We start from the raw sequence: 19,958 nt of genomic DNA on the forward strand, positions 1-19,958 counted from the left end.
GTTCTGTGCTTGGCTTCATTTCCCCCTTTCTTCTGCAATGTGGGCCTTCTCAACAGTCTATCTCTGCATTTCATTGTCTTCTCTTTCCCTTGAGAGCCAAGCTACTCTGATGGCTTTGCCTGTTGTGTCTGTGCTAATGGCACATGCCCAGCACCCGCCATTCCCTAGATTCCCTAGATTCCTAGATACCCTAGATTCCCTAGATTCCTAGATTCCCTAGATTCCCTAGATTCCCTAGATTCCCACTCCGGGTCCCATGTGATCTTTCTGGCATCATGCTCCAAGCCCAACTTCCCTGTGAGGCCTCCTAATGACAGCTCCCATTCTCTGTGATTTCTCCCCCTTCTCTAACTGGACAACCTCATGCTCAGGTAGGACAGTTTATCTGAGTGAGACCTTCAGTTGTGCGCCATTCTGTATTATTTGTACACCACCCTGGTGTGATCATCTCATCTTACCGCCTTAGAGTTTACTCTTTGAGGCCAGGTTGGTTTGGGGTTTTGCCTTCAGTGGAGGGCCCCACAGCATACCCTTGTTATGCAATGATCAAGAAGCTGCAGGCTCAAGAGGGCCCTGATGTGAAAAGGTTTGGAACGAATCCACCAAGTGCTGGAGAGAGCTGCATAGGGCAGTGATGTGGTAAAAATGGGGCTTGGGAAGGGAAGCTGGGGAGTAGAGAGGGGAGATGAGCAAGCCAGCCCCCAGGGGCCTCCCAGCAGGGATGCGGCAGGTCTGAAAGGGCCCTGCAGCAGGCAGTGTCCTCCGGCTCTTTCCGTATTTCCATGTTCATCTCAATCCTTTCTCCACCAGCCCCTCCCCAGGGCAGCCAGCTGCACTGGCTTCTTCACATCTCTGAGGCCGCTTTATAGCTTTTGCACCTGTTCCCATGGCCTCACATCTCCCCGCTCGCCTCTCCAAGTTACCTCTAGTTCATTCTTCAGTGCTCAACTGAAATGCCAGTTTCACGCAGGATTATTCCCTGGCACTCCAGACTACGTTAGGTCCCCTTGTTGGGCAAAAATGAATAAGTTAATTAATTTTGTAATTAGTTGTCATTAGGCTGTGCTAGAACAAAAGCTCCTTGAAGACAGACAGATGTGTGCGTGTTTGGTTCTCGGCTCCCTCCCCGGTGCCAAGCACGGCACTGGCACCGTGTGTCTCCAGCGCGTCCTTGTGAGGAGGTAAGTGAATAAGAGGTGGCAGCGTGGTCGCTCTTCTGGCCCAGTTAACTCTGCGGGGCTTCGAGCTGTCGCTTGCTCTGGGCAACAGACACTTGAGTGGATGTAATTTGACCTTGAGGAAATCTGGGAGAATCGGCGAGCGTTCTGAGGGACTGGTCCTGCTGAGCCTCTATTTTCAGGCAGAGGGACTTATGTGTTCATATTTCCCAGGTGGAAAATGCTGTGCTTAATCTCAAGTGCTATAAAATAATAATTACTTTTAAAAGTTGCGGTGAAACGCACATAACTTAAAACCTTTACCACCTTAATCATTTTTGAGAGTCGGGTTTCGGTAGCGTTGAGTATATTCACGTGGTTGTGCAACGAATCTCCAGAGCAGATTTCGTCTTGTAAACCTGGAACTCTGTATTCGTTGAACAGCGTCTCCCCGGATCCCCCCTCTCCTGAGTGCCTGGTGAGCGCCATGTTACTTTCCCTTTCTGTGAATTTGATTCCTGTGTCATGTAAGCATAATCACACAGTACTTGTGTGTGTGTGTGTGTGTGTGTGTGTGTGTGTGTGTGTGTGTGTGTGATTGCTTATTTCCCTTAGCATAATGTCCCCTAGATTCATCTGGGTTGCAGCGTGTATCAAAATTTCCTACCATTTTAAAGGCCGAATACTATTTCACTGTATAAATGGGCCACATTTTGTTTATTCATCTTTCCACAGGCACTTGGGTTCCTTCCACGTCTCGTTATTGTGAATAATGCTGCTGGGAACATGGATGAGCAAATATCTCTTTGAGACCTTGCTTTCATTTTTTTCTTTTTTGGGTGGAAATAGAATTGCTGGATCATATGGTTATTCTATTTTTAACTTTTGGAGGAACTGCCATACTGTTTTCTATAAATAATAACTTTTTAAGATAAAAAAAAATGTAGCAACTTACCATATGGTAGCTCCTTCCCAGTAGTCGTCCCCTTGCAGGATTATTCATTTATTCTGAGAATCCTGCCATCGATGCTGGTCGTCTCAGATGTTTCTTCGAGAGGCATCTTTGGAGTTTCTCATGCTGACATAGGAGAGCAGGGGCCATAAGTTGAACTTTATATCATACTTTACAGGTTTTTGAGGTGATTTTGTGGAAAAAATCACAGTTTATGCGGGACAGCAGGCATCCACATGGATGGTTTCATTAAGCTTCACAACAGTCCTGAAGTAGGTCAGCCCCTTTCCGGTCTCCTCACTGCTCCGTCCAGACTCCCGTGCACACTGGTGACCTTGTGGAGTGCAGACACCAGCTTTTCCCTTCCACACTTACACAGCCTTCTCCGCCCTTTCTTCACGGTGAAGATCGAATCCCTAAGCCTGTGGTGTGTGAGACCCTTCCTGTGGTACCGCTGTGCCCCCCCTGGAGTGTGCCATGTGTCTCTTCCTGGAAGGCTCTGTGGTTTCACGTGGGCTGCCTTGTGCCTGTCCTTCCTCAGTATCCTTCCCAGTTCTCACAGAGAGCAGCTTGCCCTGGAATGTTCTCCCCGGCTTCTCACCCCCGCCTCTCGGGCCAGGTGCACTGCAATGGGCCAGAGTTACAGCACTGGGCGCTCCACCTTGTACCCGTCTCCTCCTCTATCTCGACTTTGAACTCTGTGAGCATAGGGACTAGGTTTCTATCTCTGTGTTTGGTGCAAGGTAATCACATATATATTTATGGGGCTAAGTAGTGGTTTTCAGTGAGCAGACCAAGTCTGCAACCCCTCCTGGGACATTTGGCAATGTCTGGAGACAATTTTGGTTTTCACACTGGAGGATTTGCTACTGGAACTGGGGCCAGGGATGCCTCTACCTTCTGCGGTACACAGGACAACTCCCACAACAGAGAATTACTCAGCCCAAGATGTCAATAGCACTGGGGTTGAGAAACTCTAGGCTAAAAGAAGGAGGTTGATCATTATATAATATCAGTAGGTGATGTCCGTGACTCTAGTGGCCTTCACTGCAGTGTGATATTGTCTACTCCTTATATTATTGTTAAGTAGGTCCACTTCTTCTAGACTGGGAGAGATAACTGCCCCCAAGAAGCATTGGCAGTTTTCATAAGGAGCATTTTGAGGTCCATCTCAATGACATTATCACAGTGGCATTTCAATTAAATGTCACAGTAGCATTTAAGGAGTGGGGGCCAGACATGCTGAACATATTGTGCAATGACTGATTGTAGTCTTTTCATATAGTTGACTTTGAAGAATCTTGCTTAAGAATGAAGAAATGTAATATTTTGATTCATTGCATTTAAATATTAACTGAAACACACTTGAAATTTCATGACACTAAACATTTTTCCTATCATTTGGGTCTTGAGGGTACTTAAAATTCCTTATGAACAATGAAGGTACAAGTTTAGATTTATGTATCAAATATAGAATTGATCAGTTATAGTTTACATTTTGTAAACTTTCACATTATTAAATTCTTATTTTAATTTTAAATGTTTATTTATTTTGAGAGAGAGAGTGCATCTATCTATCTCTAGATAGAAGGAGGAGAAGAGAGGAAGGGAGAGAGAATCCCAGTCCACGCTGACATCACAGAGCCCGAGGTGGTGCCCAATCCCACAAACTGTGAGATCCGGACCTGAACCCAAATCAAGAGTCAGACGCTTAACGGACTGAGCCAGATGCCCCTAAATTCTCATTTTAAATTCAAAATCACACATTTCTTTCTGTTAGGAAACAATGACATTGATATTCAATGAGATCCACACTCAATATCGATACAGATTCCCGGTTGAGATTATCATTGTGTCGAGATTGACATCACTTTGCCTTCAATGAGTTTACTGATTGGTTCATCCTGTTGAGGTCAGTGAACATTAAACATGTAAATGAAATGTTACTTCTTACTGTGACCATCTGAAATGGAAAAGACAACATGTATCTAGATTTCTTGACTGTACTAGGCATTCATTGATTAAGCGGTCCACCACGAATATTCTTTTTTTAACGTTTATTTATTTTTGAGACAGAGACAGAGCATGAATGGGGGAGGGTCAGAGAGAGAGGGAGACACAGAATCCGAAGCAGGCTCCAGGCTCCGAGCTGTCAGCACAGAGCCCGACGTGGGGCTCGAACTCACGGACTGTGAGATCATGACCTGAGCCGAAGTTGGACGCTTAATCAACTGAGCCACCCAAGTGCCCCCACCATGAATATTCTTTATGAGAAGAGGAGAGAGAGAGGGACTGAGGATTAGGTAATTGCAGATACCAGCTTTCTAAGTGGTTTTCAGAGCATTCCAGCCTACACAGATTCCCATTTTCATGCCCCTGCCTCAAATCTACCTCTGCAACCTTTGGCTGTTTTTCCATCTTATCATTGCCTGTAGCACGGCCTTGACCATCCATACTTTTGCCACTTCTCTATCCAGTGTTTCCCCCAGGAAAGCCACACACAAAGGAAGAGGCCCAGGAGCTCAAAGAGCAGATCTGATAGACCGACAGCAGACCCCAAAGCACTCAAGTCGTAGGCCTAAGAGAACATGTTCCATTCGTCTTCCTCCAAAGGATAGAGATAGGAGTAAGGCTGTCTTTGGAGAACCGGTCAGATTTCTCGATTCCACGCACCTCATCATTTAAAAATATTGGCAAGGCTGGCCTACTTCTGAGGGTACCGCAGGGAGGGCTCCCTCCATGTTCTGTCAGGAGTTTGACATGCTCGCTTGCCTTCTCACACGTCTCTGCCTCTGGCCTTCTCGACCGCATGCCCGGTACCCACAGGACTGCTGAGCTCGATCCCGTTTCTGTACAAAATCCGCAGTTCCAGGTTTTCTGAGAAAGTTTTAAATGGAGTTTTTGTTGTTTTCTCATAATGGAAATTCACGAAATAGGTAAAGGACTGTGATTCAGGAGGTGAAAACCTGTCAACTCCTTCGCGTATTTAAATGCAGAGAAATGATTGTACTTCTCCATCTTGTGGCCTGATTTTCCCCTCCAAGGGAGTTACAGTTTCCTTAGATAGGACCCCAAATCCTACCTGAACGAAGTCATTGGAACTAATGCCCCGGCCCAACACTCTGCATTTGTGTATCAAATGAATGAATGAATGAATGAATGAGGAATGGGCGGCTGGATGGACAAAGCTCTTCTGAGTTGACAAAATGGATGAACAAGATGGGATCTTTCCTATCTCTGAAGCAGATAAGACACCTCAGTCTGTACCCTGTCTTTTGGGAATAACCTAGGGTCTTCTAATAGTTGAGCCCTGGTTAGGCTTCCAGAAACATGAACTAGGAGCTTCTGAAGCCTGTGTCTGCCCCAGATGGCATGAATACCCACACTGGGCAGTTCCTTGCAGCCAGAGGGAATATACTGGCATACAACAGGACTGTCGAGCACTCCTTGATGGTATATAAATGGCAAAAACCAGTGCAAATGCTATGGTTGGGAGATTAATGCCTTATTTGTTAGGCCACAGATTCTGTGTAAAAACATTTTCTAAATTACTTGAAGCTTAACCTTAAAGCGGGAAAACTCAATTTACTTTAACTACATTCATAGTTTTACATTCCCCTGCCTTCTCTGATAGTATATTGAGTATCGTTGAACATTTTCTTTGTACTTCTGGATATCTTATTATGTTTTTGTAGTGATGTCCCTAGAGATGACTGAGTTGTGTTTGTGTCCCAAAAAATGACCATACAAGTGACATGCCTTTTCATAGTTTTTTTTTTTATACTTTTCCAACACTATGCTGTCATTTATTATGTTTTGCTACGTTATTGTGGTTACGTCTATTCCCTCCTCCTCCCCCTCCACTTCCTCTGTCCTCCCGCCTCCCCCTTCCCACTTCTCTTCCTTCTCCTTCTTTCTCTTCTTCTTCTTTCCTATCCCGCCTTCTAATTTCTGTTATGGGCCAGGATACCAAATTTGTTAGACTTATTAGATGCCACGTAAATATGCCTAGAGTAAGAGTACAAAGCTTCCAACCCATTCTCTGAGTGAGTTGCTTTCCAGTCAAGGTCATAACCTTTATGCGTAGACTTGATGGCCCAATAAATAGCACCTCCTTTTTTCTGAGCCACTTGAGGGAGACAGGGAGTCAAGCAGATGGAGTTCAGGGATCACCTTTATCACAAAGGAAGCTATTATTTGAACATGTGTTGTATCTGCAGGTATCTCCTAATTGTGAGCTGTGGCATTATGGAGCCTCACTTAGCTGTCAGGAGTGGTTAGAAAGCATTGGGCCTCTCTGACTTGGGACTGATGCTGGAGACCTTGCAGTATGGAGAGAGGCCACCCCAACCCACACCTGCTTGGTCAGGGCTGGCCCCTGGGACAGAAGAGAAGGCACGTCCATTTCCTGTTCCCCCAAATACTGGTCAGAAATCGCTGAGGAAGGAGTTAGAAGCACAGAGAGGCCAGCTGTGTTTCCTCTCCTGGAAACCATAGGAGTGGAGAGGAGTTTCTCTCTAACAGTTATGTGTTTTGACTGCCCAGAAGACATTTACACTTTTTTTTTTTTCCTTCTGAGTCCTTGGTTCTCTGTCAGGTCATGGAAGTAGCTAGGTAAGTACCTTTCAGATTACAGGAGATATATGTACTTGTCACCTTGGAAGTATAACCCACTCTATGCTTCAGCTTCTTCATTTTTAAGGTGAAAAAAAATTATTTCCAGAAGCCTTCTTCAAAATTAGTTTGTGAAAGTAGATCAATGAGGAATCTTTATAAGATATACATTAAAAAAGGTTGAACCCCCAAGAGTGCCCTTCTTTATGTTTGTACACTGAAACCCTCAGGAGTGGTTTATTCTCACTGGACACTGGCATGATTTATAGGTAGTCCTCACTCAGCAGATTATTGATCTCTCCAGGCTACTCAACAAATGGAAAACAATAACCCATTATCTTGAAGTTAAAAACCAGAGTGGTATAAAATGGCACAGCCACTATAAAAACAGCATGGAGTTTCCTCCAAAAACGAAACAGAGAATTGCTGTATAATCCAGCAATTTCACTTCTGGATATATGTCCAAAGGGATTGCAAGCAGGGTCTTGGAGAAATATTTGCACACTCACGTTTAGAGCAGCACTATTCACAACTGAAGGGTAAACAACCCAAGTGTCCGCCGACAGATGAATGGATAAACAAAATGTGTAATGAGTGATAATGCAATATTATTCAGCCTTATAAGGGAAAGAAATTCTGACCCATGGTACAACATGGCTGAACTGAGGACATTATGCTGGGGGAAATAATCCAGTCACAAAAGGGTAAATACCGTATGATTCCAATGATGAGGTATCCAAAAGAGTCAAATTCATAGAGACAAAAATAGAAAGTTGGTTGCCAGGACTGGGGGAGGGAGAAATGGGGAATTACTATTTAATGGGTATAAACTTTCAGTTTGGGAAGACCAAGAAGTTCCAGAGATGGTGGTGATGGTTGTACAACAATGTAAATGTACTTAATGTCACTGAACTGTACGCTTAAAAATGGTTAAGATGGTAAATTTTATATTACACATATTTTACCACAATAAAAGAAAAGTGGGTACACCCTGTGAGAGAGGCTGAGCTATGAACCTGAAGGAACAGCAGGGGCTTCCATCTGGGGGAACTGCGAGTGGTCTGGGTGTTCACTCAGACACATCTAGATGGCACCAAATTCCAAGAAATCCAGTTTTGTGAGCCGTGCGAATGACTACACTTGTAATTGCTTAGCTGGTAACAGCATGTTGTTTTTCATGAAATTTTGTCAGAAAAAGTTTGGTCAAATGAGTTCTTACACCTCTAGTTATCTTAATAATGTGTCAGAGAACCACATACAGCTTTTCTTTGGCCAAGGATATAATTTTGAAAAAGCATTGCCTCCTATTGGTAATCAGAATGTGTTAAAATGATAAGTTCATGGAAACAAGGAAAAAAATTATTCAAAATCTGAATATACCTAATATGGAGGGAGGTGGGGGAAGTCTGATATAAATTAAAAGCCAATTAAAACTGATCATCCATGACACATCTCTTCCTAAGCCCTCCTTCTCTCCTTGCGTTCTTACTTGTAAGGACAGAAAATCCTACCTAGGAGCTGGGGATCTTTTGTTGATTGAGCATAATGATGTCATCAGTAAAATGGCCTAGGAAGTGATTTTCAGTGACGTCCCTGGAAATGTAGAATTGGAGGAGCCCCCGCAGAGCTTGATTATATGGCATCAAAAAGGGGATAATTTGGGAGGATTCTAGGTTCTGTTTGCAGGGTCTACTGAAGGAAGAGATTTTAAAGGAGAGCAGAGTATTTTGGGAGGAAGAATGTGCCATCTGTAGCTTATTGTAAAACCTTTTCTCTCTCCCTGGAAATTTTCAGTAAAATATCTGTCTTTCACGACGGCCTGGTGACGTCTATGGGCTTTTTGGGGATGTGACTAAGTGTCAGTGGTCCTTCATAGAGGATGAGACAAGGGCCTTTTCTCACCTGGGTTGCAAACTACATGCTAAACCTCATTGTAACTTCTTGCCTTCTCTTAACTTCAACACTGCCAAGCCAATGCTATAGTCCATATTTACGAAGGGAAACTAAAAAGTAATACCTCTTCTTATTGTGGCAAGTCACTTTTTTCCAAATGAATTTTCCCCAATATCCACATGTAATCTTTTCTCTCTCACCTTTGCTAAGCATTCTCTTCTCAATGCCTGATGTTCCACCTCCCCCCCTTTATTTCTAATATAATTTGAATGGAAGCTTTCTGGTGGAAATGGAACCCCCAGTATTAGGTTCCTAGTGTTAGCTGCCACAGCAGGCAGAACCCCTAATCTCAGTGGTCTAATGAATCACAGGGTTATTTCTCACTTCTAGTACATGTCTGTCTCGGGTCTGTTAGGGCCTTGTTCCAGAGTCACCCAGGTATGCAAGCAGAAGGAAGATCTGCCATCTTGCACATGGATCATCTAGAAAACACGGTCTCTGAGATTGCCTGCTAAAGAGAAGAGGGAGATGAGGGAGGCACCTAGCTCAATATTGTCTAGGCTTAGAAGTGACACCTGCCACTTCTCTTCATAGTCCAGTGGTCAAAAGTAGTCACGTGGCTCTAGCCTGACTGCAAGGGAGGCTGGGAAATGCAGGAGACCACATGGGGTACTTAGTGAGCACGAATTCTTTCTGTGGCCCCTTACTAATCAGAGTGCTATGAAGCCCAAGTTACATTATAATTTAAACCACTTTTGAATATAATTTGGGTATGATAGTATGCTAATCTATTCTCAGGACATTTGTTGGGTTTTATTCTTCCTTTATCAGTTTCTTTAAACTCACTGTCTAGCTTCAGCGTAAATTTTTTAGACCTGAAATACAGAGACATGTTACGAAAAAGTGCTGGGGACCATTAGTGGCCCCTATCACTCTTTCTCTGTTTTTAAACTTCTATGTTGCTTGAGGTTCCTACAGCTTCTCATCAGGAGGTATATGTGTAAATGTGAAACCTATCTGCTTCCAGGTGGGGAACCTGACTTTCCCTGTCTCCCTTATCTATCTATCTATCTATCTATCTATCTATCTATCTATCTATCATCTATATTTGTTTTACTTAATCTTTAATTCACTTATTTATTAATTTATATTTATTTGTGGACTTTTTTTCCCATGGAGTAAAAGCAAGTCAGTGATGGTGAAAATTCTTCACTTTAGCTTTCCTTGTTGGTGATAGTTTTCCTCTTCCTTTATTCTTTTTGTTGGCTATGCTGTTTTGAAATAGTCTTACCTAGATGATGGATTATCATGGGACCATGGGGGGTTATTCAGGGGCTACTTGGGAGCAGACTTGGGATGGGCCATGTTGTCTACAGGCTCAGCCAGTTCCAGGTCAAAGGAGAGACTATACTCATCACTGGATTTCTTGAGATCCTTCAGCAAGGTGCATTGATGAAAGGGTCTTGCTGTTTCTTGAGGCTGTCCTTGGTAGCATCTTGAGACACTCTAGGATCTATTTCAGCCTCCAAAGATAAGAACGTAGTTTGGGAAGGACTAGAGAACCTGCAATTGTCCACGGTCCTGGGAGAGAACTAGAAAGGTATGTGGGGGATCCTCCAGGGTGGGACAATTGCATGGATCCCAGTGATTCCTTCTGTTTCTTGAGGGGATTGGACAGAATTGAACTGACCTTCACCATGAACTCCATGCCCAGATCCTTTCACACTGATGTAAATACCCCTCTTACCCTTTTGTAGCTCCTTGCCTGCATCACACCGGTAGGGAAATCCATGGCCTGATGGTGTTAACCCAACAAGAGAGCAGGGAAGGAAGGAAGGGGCCATGACATGAATCTTTCTCCTTCCCTCTTTCTTCTGTTCTCAACAAGGCTTTCTGTGTTTTGTTGAAGGAAACAGCATCTCAAAGGCCTTTCTCTGGCCTTTGCTACAAGCAGATGCGTAGGAAGGTCAGTCAGATCGGGCTATGGAAAACAACTAGCTAGTAGAGCATGGAAAGTCTCACTGTAACACACCTTCTGTTCGGTGGGATTCCTGCCTGCAGATGAAATGTTGGTCATTAAGTGCCAGGATTATGAGCACCTGAGAAACAAGAAAAACAAAATTTTTTAAGATAAAGAGATAGCAGCTCTTTTTCCCCAGGTATTGCAACCAGGAACAGTTGTAAAACTAATAAAATTTGAAATCTTGCCCAGTGTATGTTTCATAAGTAGTCCCACAATGCTTTCAGATTTAAAACAAAAGATAATCCTCCAAACGGATACATTTTCTCTTTCTCTTCTCTTCTTTAGGCTTTTCCTCCAAATGCCATCACTGTATTTTTTTACTGCAGTTCAGTGACTATATTCTTCACCATAATCAAATTGGTCAGCTATCGCCTACACCTCATGTTTGATAAAGGAGAAGTAATTCAGCAGAGGCCCTCCAAAAAGAAAGAAAAGCCAAGTAAAGACAAAGAGGCCAACAAGGAACACATGACTAATCACAAAAATCAAAGGTAACATTTCTGTTGATGTGGCAGTTATAATTTAAATGTTTCAGTATTGGTGAAAATGTTTTCCATTTATTAGCTGTTCGTGAAAATACAACAGTATAGGCAGACACAAATCTGTACATTTTTCTTCTATTGAACCATACACTTAAGCCTAAAACTAATACTGATAATCAAGATGATTTAACTATTAACATGACCTTATACAATGCTCCACAGTTCATTTGCATTAGGCGTAACAGAGCAAAGTATTTTACTTCAGCATTTTTATCTCGTCATTTAAATGCTTAGTGCATGCCAGAGTATTTTCAAAAAGAACACTGGTGTTTATTAATATAGAAGTCATACGTTGCATGAAACTGAAATATTAAAAATGATTCTTGAGTGTCATTGTCACTTTTCTCGCCCTTATTTCTGATAGTTCCTTAGGAGAGCATGTCTTATTTTTTTTCTAAATATTTTTTCACGTTTATTTATTTTTGAGAGACAGAGAGAGACAGAGCATGAGCAGGGGAGGGGCAGAGAGAGGGGGAGACCCAGAATCTGAAGCGGGCTCCAGGCTCCGAGCTGTCAGCAGAGAGCCTGACGTGGGGCTTGAACCCACAAACCTTGAGATCATGACCTGAGCCGAGTCAGACGCTTAACCGACTGAGCCACCCAGGCGCCCCGAGCATGTCTTATTTTAAAGTAATATTTATTATTCTCCCTTAAAAACAAAATTTGTACACAATGGTGATTACACAATGGGATCTAGGAAAGGGAATTGTTTGGGGACTGCTACCCAGTCATAGTTCTGTTTGATAACATCACTGCTCTTGTGTTTCTCACATGGGTTAGCAGCACCAGGCAGATTAACAATGGCAAAAAGGAAGAGCCTCACCGGAACCTCTCCACGCCTCCCCTCCGCTGCAGCTCCAGAGGGCAGAGCATAAACTCTCAGCACTCATCTGGGCCACTGGTCAGTGTGTGTTTTTCTGTTTCACACTGTTTCTTGTTGTGTAGTGTTGACCCTGCCTGGATGGGAACGTGCAGGGGTATTGCACGTTCAATACAGTTCAATACAATACAGTCAGTACTGCCCCTGTGCTGTGGCTGACTGCATCTCAGGGTGTGGAAATGACCCCTGGGGAGCCCTTGGACCCTGAGATAAACATCCAGTCTCATGCTGGAAGCACAGCATTGGCCTCCTCTGCCGGCCGCCCCACCTGCCGGGCCTGCCACTCTGGCCAGAAGAACCTGTCAGCAGACCTTGACCTCCTTCTCTGCTCCTGTCTGTCATTCATCTGAATCACCATATTTGCAGTGTCCTCCCCTGGAATCAACTGCACTACCCCACATGTCCACATTGAATTACGCCTGTCTCTTGGGCAGTCACTAAATCCCCTTCGCTCCAGACTAACTTTATTGGGCTCTATTTGCAGGTAGCATACCGTAGCCCCTTTCTCTCTCTCCTTTTCACTTTCTTAACTATCAAATGCCCTTTTATCACATACAGTGGTCTTGCTTGGGCATCTACACTTACCTAGATTTTGTATTCGTTTCTGCTCTCCATTTTATTAGACGCTTAAGCAGAGCAGACACTGTATAGTCTCGTCCCCATGTGCCATTTGGGTTTTTTTTTTTAATTTTTTTTTAATGTTTATTTATTTTTAAGACAGAGAGAGACAGAGCATGAATGGGGGAGGGTCAGAGAGAGGGAGACACAGAATCTGAAACAGGCTCCAGGCTCTGAGCGGTCAGCACAGAGCCCGACGCGGGGTTCGAACTCACGGACCGCGAGATCATGACCTGAGCCAAAGTCGGACGCTTAACCGACTGAGCCACCCAGGCGCCCCGCCACATGCCATTTGGGAAGACAGTAACGGCTGCTTCAGGGGTCCGCTGACTGCCCAGAGATGGGCACCAAGCTGAGTCATGGATTGATTTTTGTTCTTCTGTTTGTCTAGGAGTTGCCGGCACAGGAAACAGTGGAAGATCTCAAAGGTAGAGTGTTCATTACCGCCATTTAATATTTCATCACAGCATTAGCTTCAGGGAAGTGAAATAGAATTCTTGTAAAACAGAATGCCAGTGAATTAATTCAAAGTAAGAACTGTACCTAAGAAGGCATAGTTCTAGTCCAACTTCATTTCTCTCACTCTTACTTTTCATTATTTCTCATCAGAATTTGTGCATCATTTCTACATCTAAATTGTAATATGTCATCGATCGTATGTCATTGTGCTTTTTCCAGCCTGCGTTTATTTCATGTGGCTCAGAACAGCAGATAGAAAACAGGATCAATTCATCATTGATCTTCAAGCTTTTTATTGTAACACTTCCATTGAAAAATGACAGAGGAAATTATAGAGTGTTCCATGGACTGCATTTCCTTCAAGTTACGAATTTTGTTTTTGGGAATTTTCTTTTAAGCCCCCAGATCTTTGTTTCACTTTTTTACAAAGATTTCATTTTCTTATGTTTTGATTGTTTTCAGAAAACTCAGAAAAGAGCTTTTGGAGGCCCGAATTAACTACTTCCTTTCTCTGCAATTCTATTTTTTTGTAGTACTACTACAAAGAGAAATTTATGCCCTATTTTAGTTTCGGAAGTAGCATAAAATTTTATCTTTGGTAAAACAGCTGAAATTAGCACTTGGGTCTGAAAACCTGAAATGAAGTTTATTTTTTCATCACTCAGCTAAATTCCATGAGAATATGTAAGGGATTTTTCGAATTCTTTTTACTATGTTACTACTACCGAAAAGAAGTGAGTGTTAACTTAGGTTTCAAATATTTTAGTCACAAAGTTTCATCTGTATAATAATAACAGTGTTATTTTTGTTATTTTATGTTATACAATATTTATATATTATGTTATATATATTATATATATATAACATTATATATATATAACGTTATATATATATAACGTTATATATATATGTTATGTTATAACAATATGTTATACAAATATTTATTATTTGTATAATAATAACAGTGTTATTTTTGTTATTTTATGTCCATTTACACACACTCACACACACACACACACACACACACACACACACACATTTTTTGTCATTTTAGGCTACTTATTCCAGATCAAGCTTACTGTTGCTATTAATGCCATTACTTTATATTTTCAGTATTTGTTCTGGCCCTTTTTAACCTCACCATTCTAACTGAAACAATTACTTCCTTCCTTCCTTCCTGGTAGTAGGAATTGCAGTAGAGACTTTGCATGTATGATGAATGAAATTGTGAGTCATAACAAGTAAAACGTACAGGTTATGTGTTTTTATTTTTATTTTTTTTAATCTTTATTTCTGAGAGACAGAGAGACAGAGCACGAGCAGGGGAGGGGCAGAGAGAGAGGGAGACACAGAATCCGAAGCAGGCTCCAGGCTCTGAGCTGTCAGCACAGAGCCTGACGCGAGGCTCGAACTCACAGACTGTGAGATCATGACCTGAGCTGAAGTCGGACACTCAACCTACCGAGCCACCCAGGCGCCCCCATACAGGTTATGTTTAGATCCACACCTGACTGCTAAATCCAATGTGTTTTCAACAACACTGCACTAAAGCATTTTTTTTTTCCTAGACCAATCTCATAATACACTATCCTAGTATTCAATTCTTTTTGTTGTTAAAAGGCACGGTAGTGTTGTTTATTTTTTTAACAGGTCTATTGAGATATAATTCAGATGCCGTGCAATCCGCTCATTCTAAGTATATAATTTAATGGCTTTTAGTATATTCACAGAGTTGCATATCCATCATCATAATCAATTTTAGAATATTTTCCTTACCTTGAAGTGAAACCACACTTAGCCACACTCCTCAATCACCCCACGTTCTCCAGGCTCAGGCCACCACTAATCTTCTTTCTGTCTCCATGAATTTGCCCATTCTGGACATTTCATACAGCGTGGTCTCTTGTGACTGGCTCCTTTCACTTAGCATAATGTTTCCAGGGTTTATCTATGTTGTAGCTTTGTATCATTGCTTCATTTCTTTTCATGGCCAAGTAATATTCCATTCAGTGGCTATACCACATTTTGTTTATCATTCATCAGTTGATGGACTTTGTGTTCTTTCCCCTTTTGGGCTGTTATAAATAATGCTTCAGTGAACATTCATTGGGCCAGTTTTTGTGTGGATGTGTGTTTTCATTTTCTTGGATATGTACCTAAGAGTGGCATTGCTGGGTCACGTAGTTACTCTGTTTCATCATTTGAGGATCTACCAGATTGTTTTAGAAACCAGGTGTATCAGTTTACATTCCCACCGTCGATACATGAAGGTCACAATTTCTCCATGTCTTTCCTGACACTTGTGATTATCTGTATGTTTGATTATAGCTATTCTAGTGAGTATGAAGGGTGTCTCACTTTGGCTTTGATTTACATGAAATTAGTTATTTTTCTAATGCCTAATGATATTGATGTTGTCACCATCATTATCCTTAGAGAAATGTCTATTCAAGTCCTTTGCCCAGTTTTTAAAAACTTGTAAAATGTTTATTCATTTACTTTTGAGAAAGAGAGAGAGAGGGAGAGGGAGAGGGAGAGAAAGAGGGAGAGAGGGAGAATCCCAAGCAGGCTCCATGCTGTCAGCACAGAGCCTGATGCGGGGCTCAAACTCACAAACCGTGAGATCATGATGTGAGCTGAAACCAAGAGTTGGATGCTTAACTGACTGAGCCACCCAGGTGTCCCCTATTTGCCCAGTTTTTATTCAGATTGTCTTTCTATGGTAAGTTGTAAGAATTCTTTATATATTTTATTTTATTTTTTAACTTTTTTAACATTTATTTATTATTGAGAGACAGAGAGAGATAGAGTATGAGCATAGGAGGGGCAGAGAGAGGAGAAGACACAGAATCTGCAGGAGGCTCCAGGCTCTGAGCTGTCAGCACAGAGCCCGACAAGGGGCTTAAACTCACAAACTGCGAGATCATGACCTGAGCTGAAGTCGGACACTTAACCGACTAAGCCACCCAGACGCCCCCTTTATATATTTTTAGATACGAGTCCCTGATCAGATATAGTTGCAAATATTTTCTCCCAGTCTGTCGGTTGTCTTGTCACTTTGTTACTGGGGTCCTTTAAAATGCTCTAGTTTTTAATTTTTATGAAGTCTATTGTTTTGTTGTTATTATTGTTGCTTGGGCTTTTTGTGTCACATATAAGAAACCATTGCTGAATCCAAGTTCATGAAGATTTATTCCTGTTTTATTCTAAGAGTTTTACGGTTTTAGCTCTTATAATCAGGTCTGTGATCTGTTGTGAATCAATTTTTGTGTATGATGTAAGGTAGGGGTCCAACTTAATTCTTTTGCACGTGTTTTTTGTTGTCCTAGGATCATTTATTGAACAGACTGTTTGCTCCCCATTAACTTGTGTTGGCACCGTGCTGAAAATCAGTTGACCATACATGTAAAAGTTTATGTTGGACTTTCAGTTCTATTCTTTTGGTCTATATATCTATCATTATGCCATTATCAGACCATCTTGGTTGTAGTAGCTGTGTAACAAGTTTTGAAACTGGGAACTCTGAGTCCTCTAACTTGTTTTGGCTATCCTGGGTCTTCTACATTGCCATGTGAACTATCAATTTCTGCAAACAATACATCTGGGATATTGATAAGGATTTTATTAAATCTGTGGATAAATTGGGGAAGAATTGCCATCTTAACAATATTGCATTTTCCAGTCCATGAACTTGGGATGTCTTTCCATTTATTTAGTTCTTCTTTGAATTATTTTGTCAATGTTTTGTAGGTCTTCAGTGTATAAGTCTGGTACTCTTGTTAAATTTATTCCTAAGTATTTTATTTTTTAAATACTCTTATAACTGGGATTGTATTCTTAATTTAATTTTACCTTGTTTATTGGTAGTGTATGGAAATAGAATTGATTTTTGCACATTGATGTCATATTGTGCAAACTTCCTAAATGTTTATTAGTTCTAATAGTTATTTAGTGGATTCCTTAGGATCTTCTATAAATAGAATGATATCATCTGTGAATTGAGATCCTTTGCTTTTGCTTTTCCTTTTCCAATCTGGTTGCCTTTTTTTTTTTTTTTTTTTTTATTGACTAATTGCTCTGTCTGCAATTTCCAGTACAATGTTTATTGGATGTTATGAGAGTAGATATCATTGCCTTGTTTCTGATCATATGGGGAAAGCATTCAGTCTTTCACATTTTTATATGATGTTAGATTTGGGTGTTTCATAAATAGCCTGTGTCAGGTTGAGGAAATTCTCTCCTAATCTCAGTTTGTTGAATATTTTTTATCATGAGAGGGTACTGGATTTTTGTCAAATGCTTTTTCTGTATGTCTTGACATGATCATATAGCTTTGCCATAGCATCTTTCTTGATGAGTGTGTGTGTGTGTGTGTGTGTGTGTGTGTGTGTGTATTTACTAATATAGTATATTTTTTATAGTTAAAGTGTCAAGGATAGAAAGTGTGTGTGTGTGTGTGTGTGTGTATTTAGTAATATAGTATGTTTTTTATAGTTAAAGTGTCAAGGATAGAAAACAAATGACTACTGGGTTAGATTTCATTGCTCAGCAATATCTTGGTAGAGTCATTTTAGGCCAACTATTTTTCTTAGTTTTCCAGGTAGGAAATTTATTATTGTCATTTTTACTCAGGATTAAGCAGGCACTGAGGTATGACGTGCTGATGTGTTCCCAAAGACCTATTTATAGGCCATGGTATGGCTTTATTTATTTATGTACAATAAGTTGTAGTTACCAACTTTCTTCCCTTGGCTTTCATAATAGCACACTTTCCTGACTGACTTCCTTCTCAATGTCCTTTGATTTATCCTCCTCTGTTGTTTGACATGTAAAGGTTGGAGTACCCTTGGTCTTGGGCCCCTTTCTCTTCTCTAGATACCAGGTCTTCCTTGGCGATCTCACATCTAGCTTTAAATACCATCTGTGAAATGATGGTGAGTAAATCTGTGTCTCCGATTTTGACCTCTATCTGGATTTCTGTCCCAGGCATCCAGTTGCCTACACCTATTTTCCTCCCGGATCAGGTGTCTAATAGTCAAATTAAATGGATCACCACCAGATCTCTCAGTTGATGTCTCTAAATCTGTATCTCCTCTGGTTTTGTCCTTATCAGTAAACAGTCCCACCACCAGTCCTGTTACCAAAGCTTTAAAGTCAAGGAGTTTTCCTTGGTTTCTCTTCCCCCACTGCTGTTAGCTTCAGTCCATCAGCAAGTCCTGTCAGTTCGACTCCAAAACATATTTCAAATTTATCTCTTTCTCTCCATGTCCACCACTACCGCCCTAGTCCAAAACACTGTCATTCATCAACTGCAGCAGCCTCTTCCCTGGTCTCTCTTCCAATTTTATCGTACCTCACCACAGTCTATCCCTCATGCAGCAGGCAGGGTTATTTTTTTATTTTTTATTTTTTTTCAACATTTATTTATTTTTGGGACAGAGAGAGACAGAGCATGAACAGGGGAGGGGCAGAGAGAGAGGGAGACACAGAATCGGAAACAGGCTCCAGGCTCTGAGCCATCAGCCCAGAGCCTGACACGGGGCTCGAACTCATGGACCGCGAGATCGTGACCTGGCTGAAGTCGGACGCTTAACCGACTGCGCCACCCAGGCGCCCCTCATTTTTAAAATCCTCATTCAGATCACGTGCCCCTTGAAAAACTTCTGCTGGATTCACATTATTCTCAGCATAAAATCTACGTGCCACACTTTGGCTTATATTTTGGACCCTGCCAGCCTTGTGGATCTCTCTTCTTCTCATGCTCCCTTTGCTTTTCTACTCCAGCTTCATGGAGTTTCTTTCTCTTCCTCAAACATGCCAAGCAAGTTCCCATCACAGGGTCTTTGCACTAAATCCTTATTTGCTTTAAAACCTAGGGTGCTCTTTCCTCTCGTCTGGTACATCAGGAAATGGTCCTGTGGGCATACAAATCTGTGCGGTCACAATTGTGTGGTGTGGGAAGTAATGAAACAAAAATGCTTTATGAATGTTTTTTATGGACCCAACCCAAGACCCCGTTCCTCAGGCCCTGCCTGGTGGTTTGGATTCCTCCTGCAATATTTTTATTCATTTTCAACAGTGCACTTGATATTGTGCAGTCATGGAAAGCGTCTCTGATGAGACCACATTCAAGTTTAGATCTCAATGGCAAAGTAAAGGAGCCATACATACAGATAGAGAGGCAATGTGAGGGAGTAGAAGAGCATCAGGTCAGGACTCAGGGGATCTGGGCTCTAGTTGTAGATCTGTCAGTAGTGTGGCAAACTTGGACATGTTTCTAGACACTTCCGTTCTTCTATTTCCATGACAAGGCATCTACTCTGTAGAATAGGATAACCTGCATAGCGTTGCTACAAAGTCAAATAATTTTCACTATCATCATCAACCAACATTCATGAGTGTGGATAAGATAATCGGTTGGTTTCTTTGGAGGATTCAGTGAGCATAAATTGTGGTTGTTTTTCTAGAACACCATGCAGCCCAGTTAGGAAGGTAATTTAAATGTACGTTTAAAAAGAGCTACAGTTTAAAAAGTGTATGGTAAATAAAGTTTAGTCCTACAGACATTAATTGCTTAAGGATTTCAGAAGAGAGCTTATTTCTGGTTTAGGTGATCATGGCAAGTTACATGTTGGAGGAGGTTATGAAAAAAGCCTTGAATGGGGTCTCCAGTGGGCGAGGAGAAAGAACAGTCCAGATGGGAGAGATAGGCCCAGAGTTTGTACTAGAGTCAAAGAAAGTCTTCGACTACAACAGTGTAGTGACTCAATTCTTTCTACCAGAGTGTCCTTGGAGGGAGGGGAGGGGGTGTATATTTCAC

At 41.7% G+C, this 19,958-nt stretch overlaps 1 protein-coding gene across 6 annotated transcripts in view; it reads left to right on the forward strand.

Annotated features, from left to right (window-relative positions):
- The window catches only part of PCNX2 (pecanex 2), a 299,548-nt gene that overhangs the window by 16,595 nt on the left and 262,995 nt on the right, over positions 1-19,958 (forward strand). For 5 of the 6 annotated variants that reach the window (XM_045039935.1, XM_023240399.2, XM_023240402.2 and 2 more), the window contains exons 2-4: positions 10,925-11,130; positions 11,962-12,082; positions 13,071-13,107. In XM_045039935.1, coding sequence (XP_044895870.1) covers positions 10,925-11,130; positions 11,962-12,082; positions 13,071-13,107 — 364 coding nt within the window. The remainder of the gene's footprint in view (positions 1-10,924; positions 11,131-11,961; positions 12,083-13,070; positions 13,108-19,958) is intronic. The other variant, XM_023240400.2, reaches the window with a different exon arrangement.

Source organism: Felis catus, chromosome D2 (assembly GCF_018350175.1).
Source record: "Felis catus isolate Fca126 chromosome D2, F.catus_Fca126_mat1.0, whole genome shotgun sequence".
NCBI lineage: Eukaryota > Metazoa > Chordata > Mammalia > Carnivora > Felidae > Felis > Felis catus.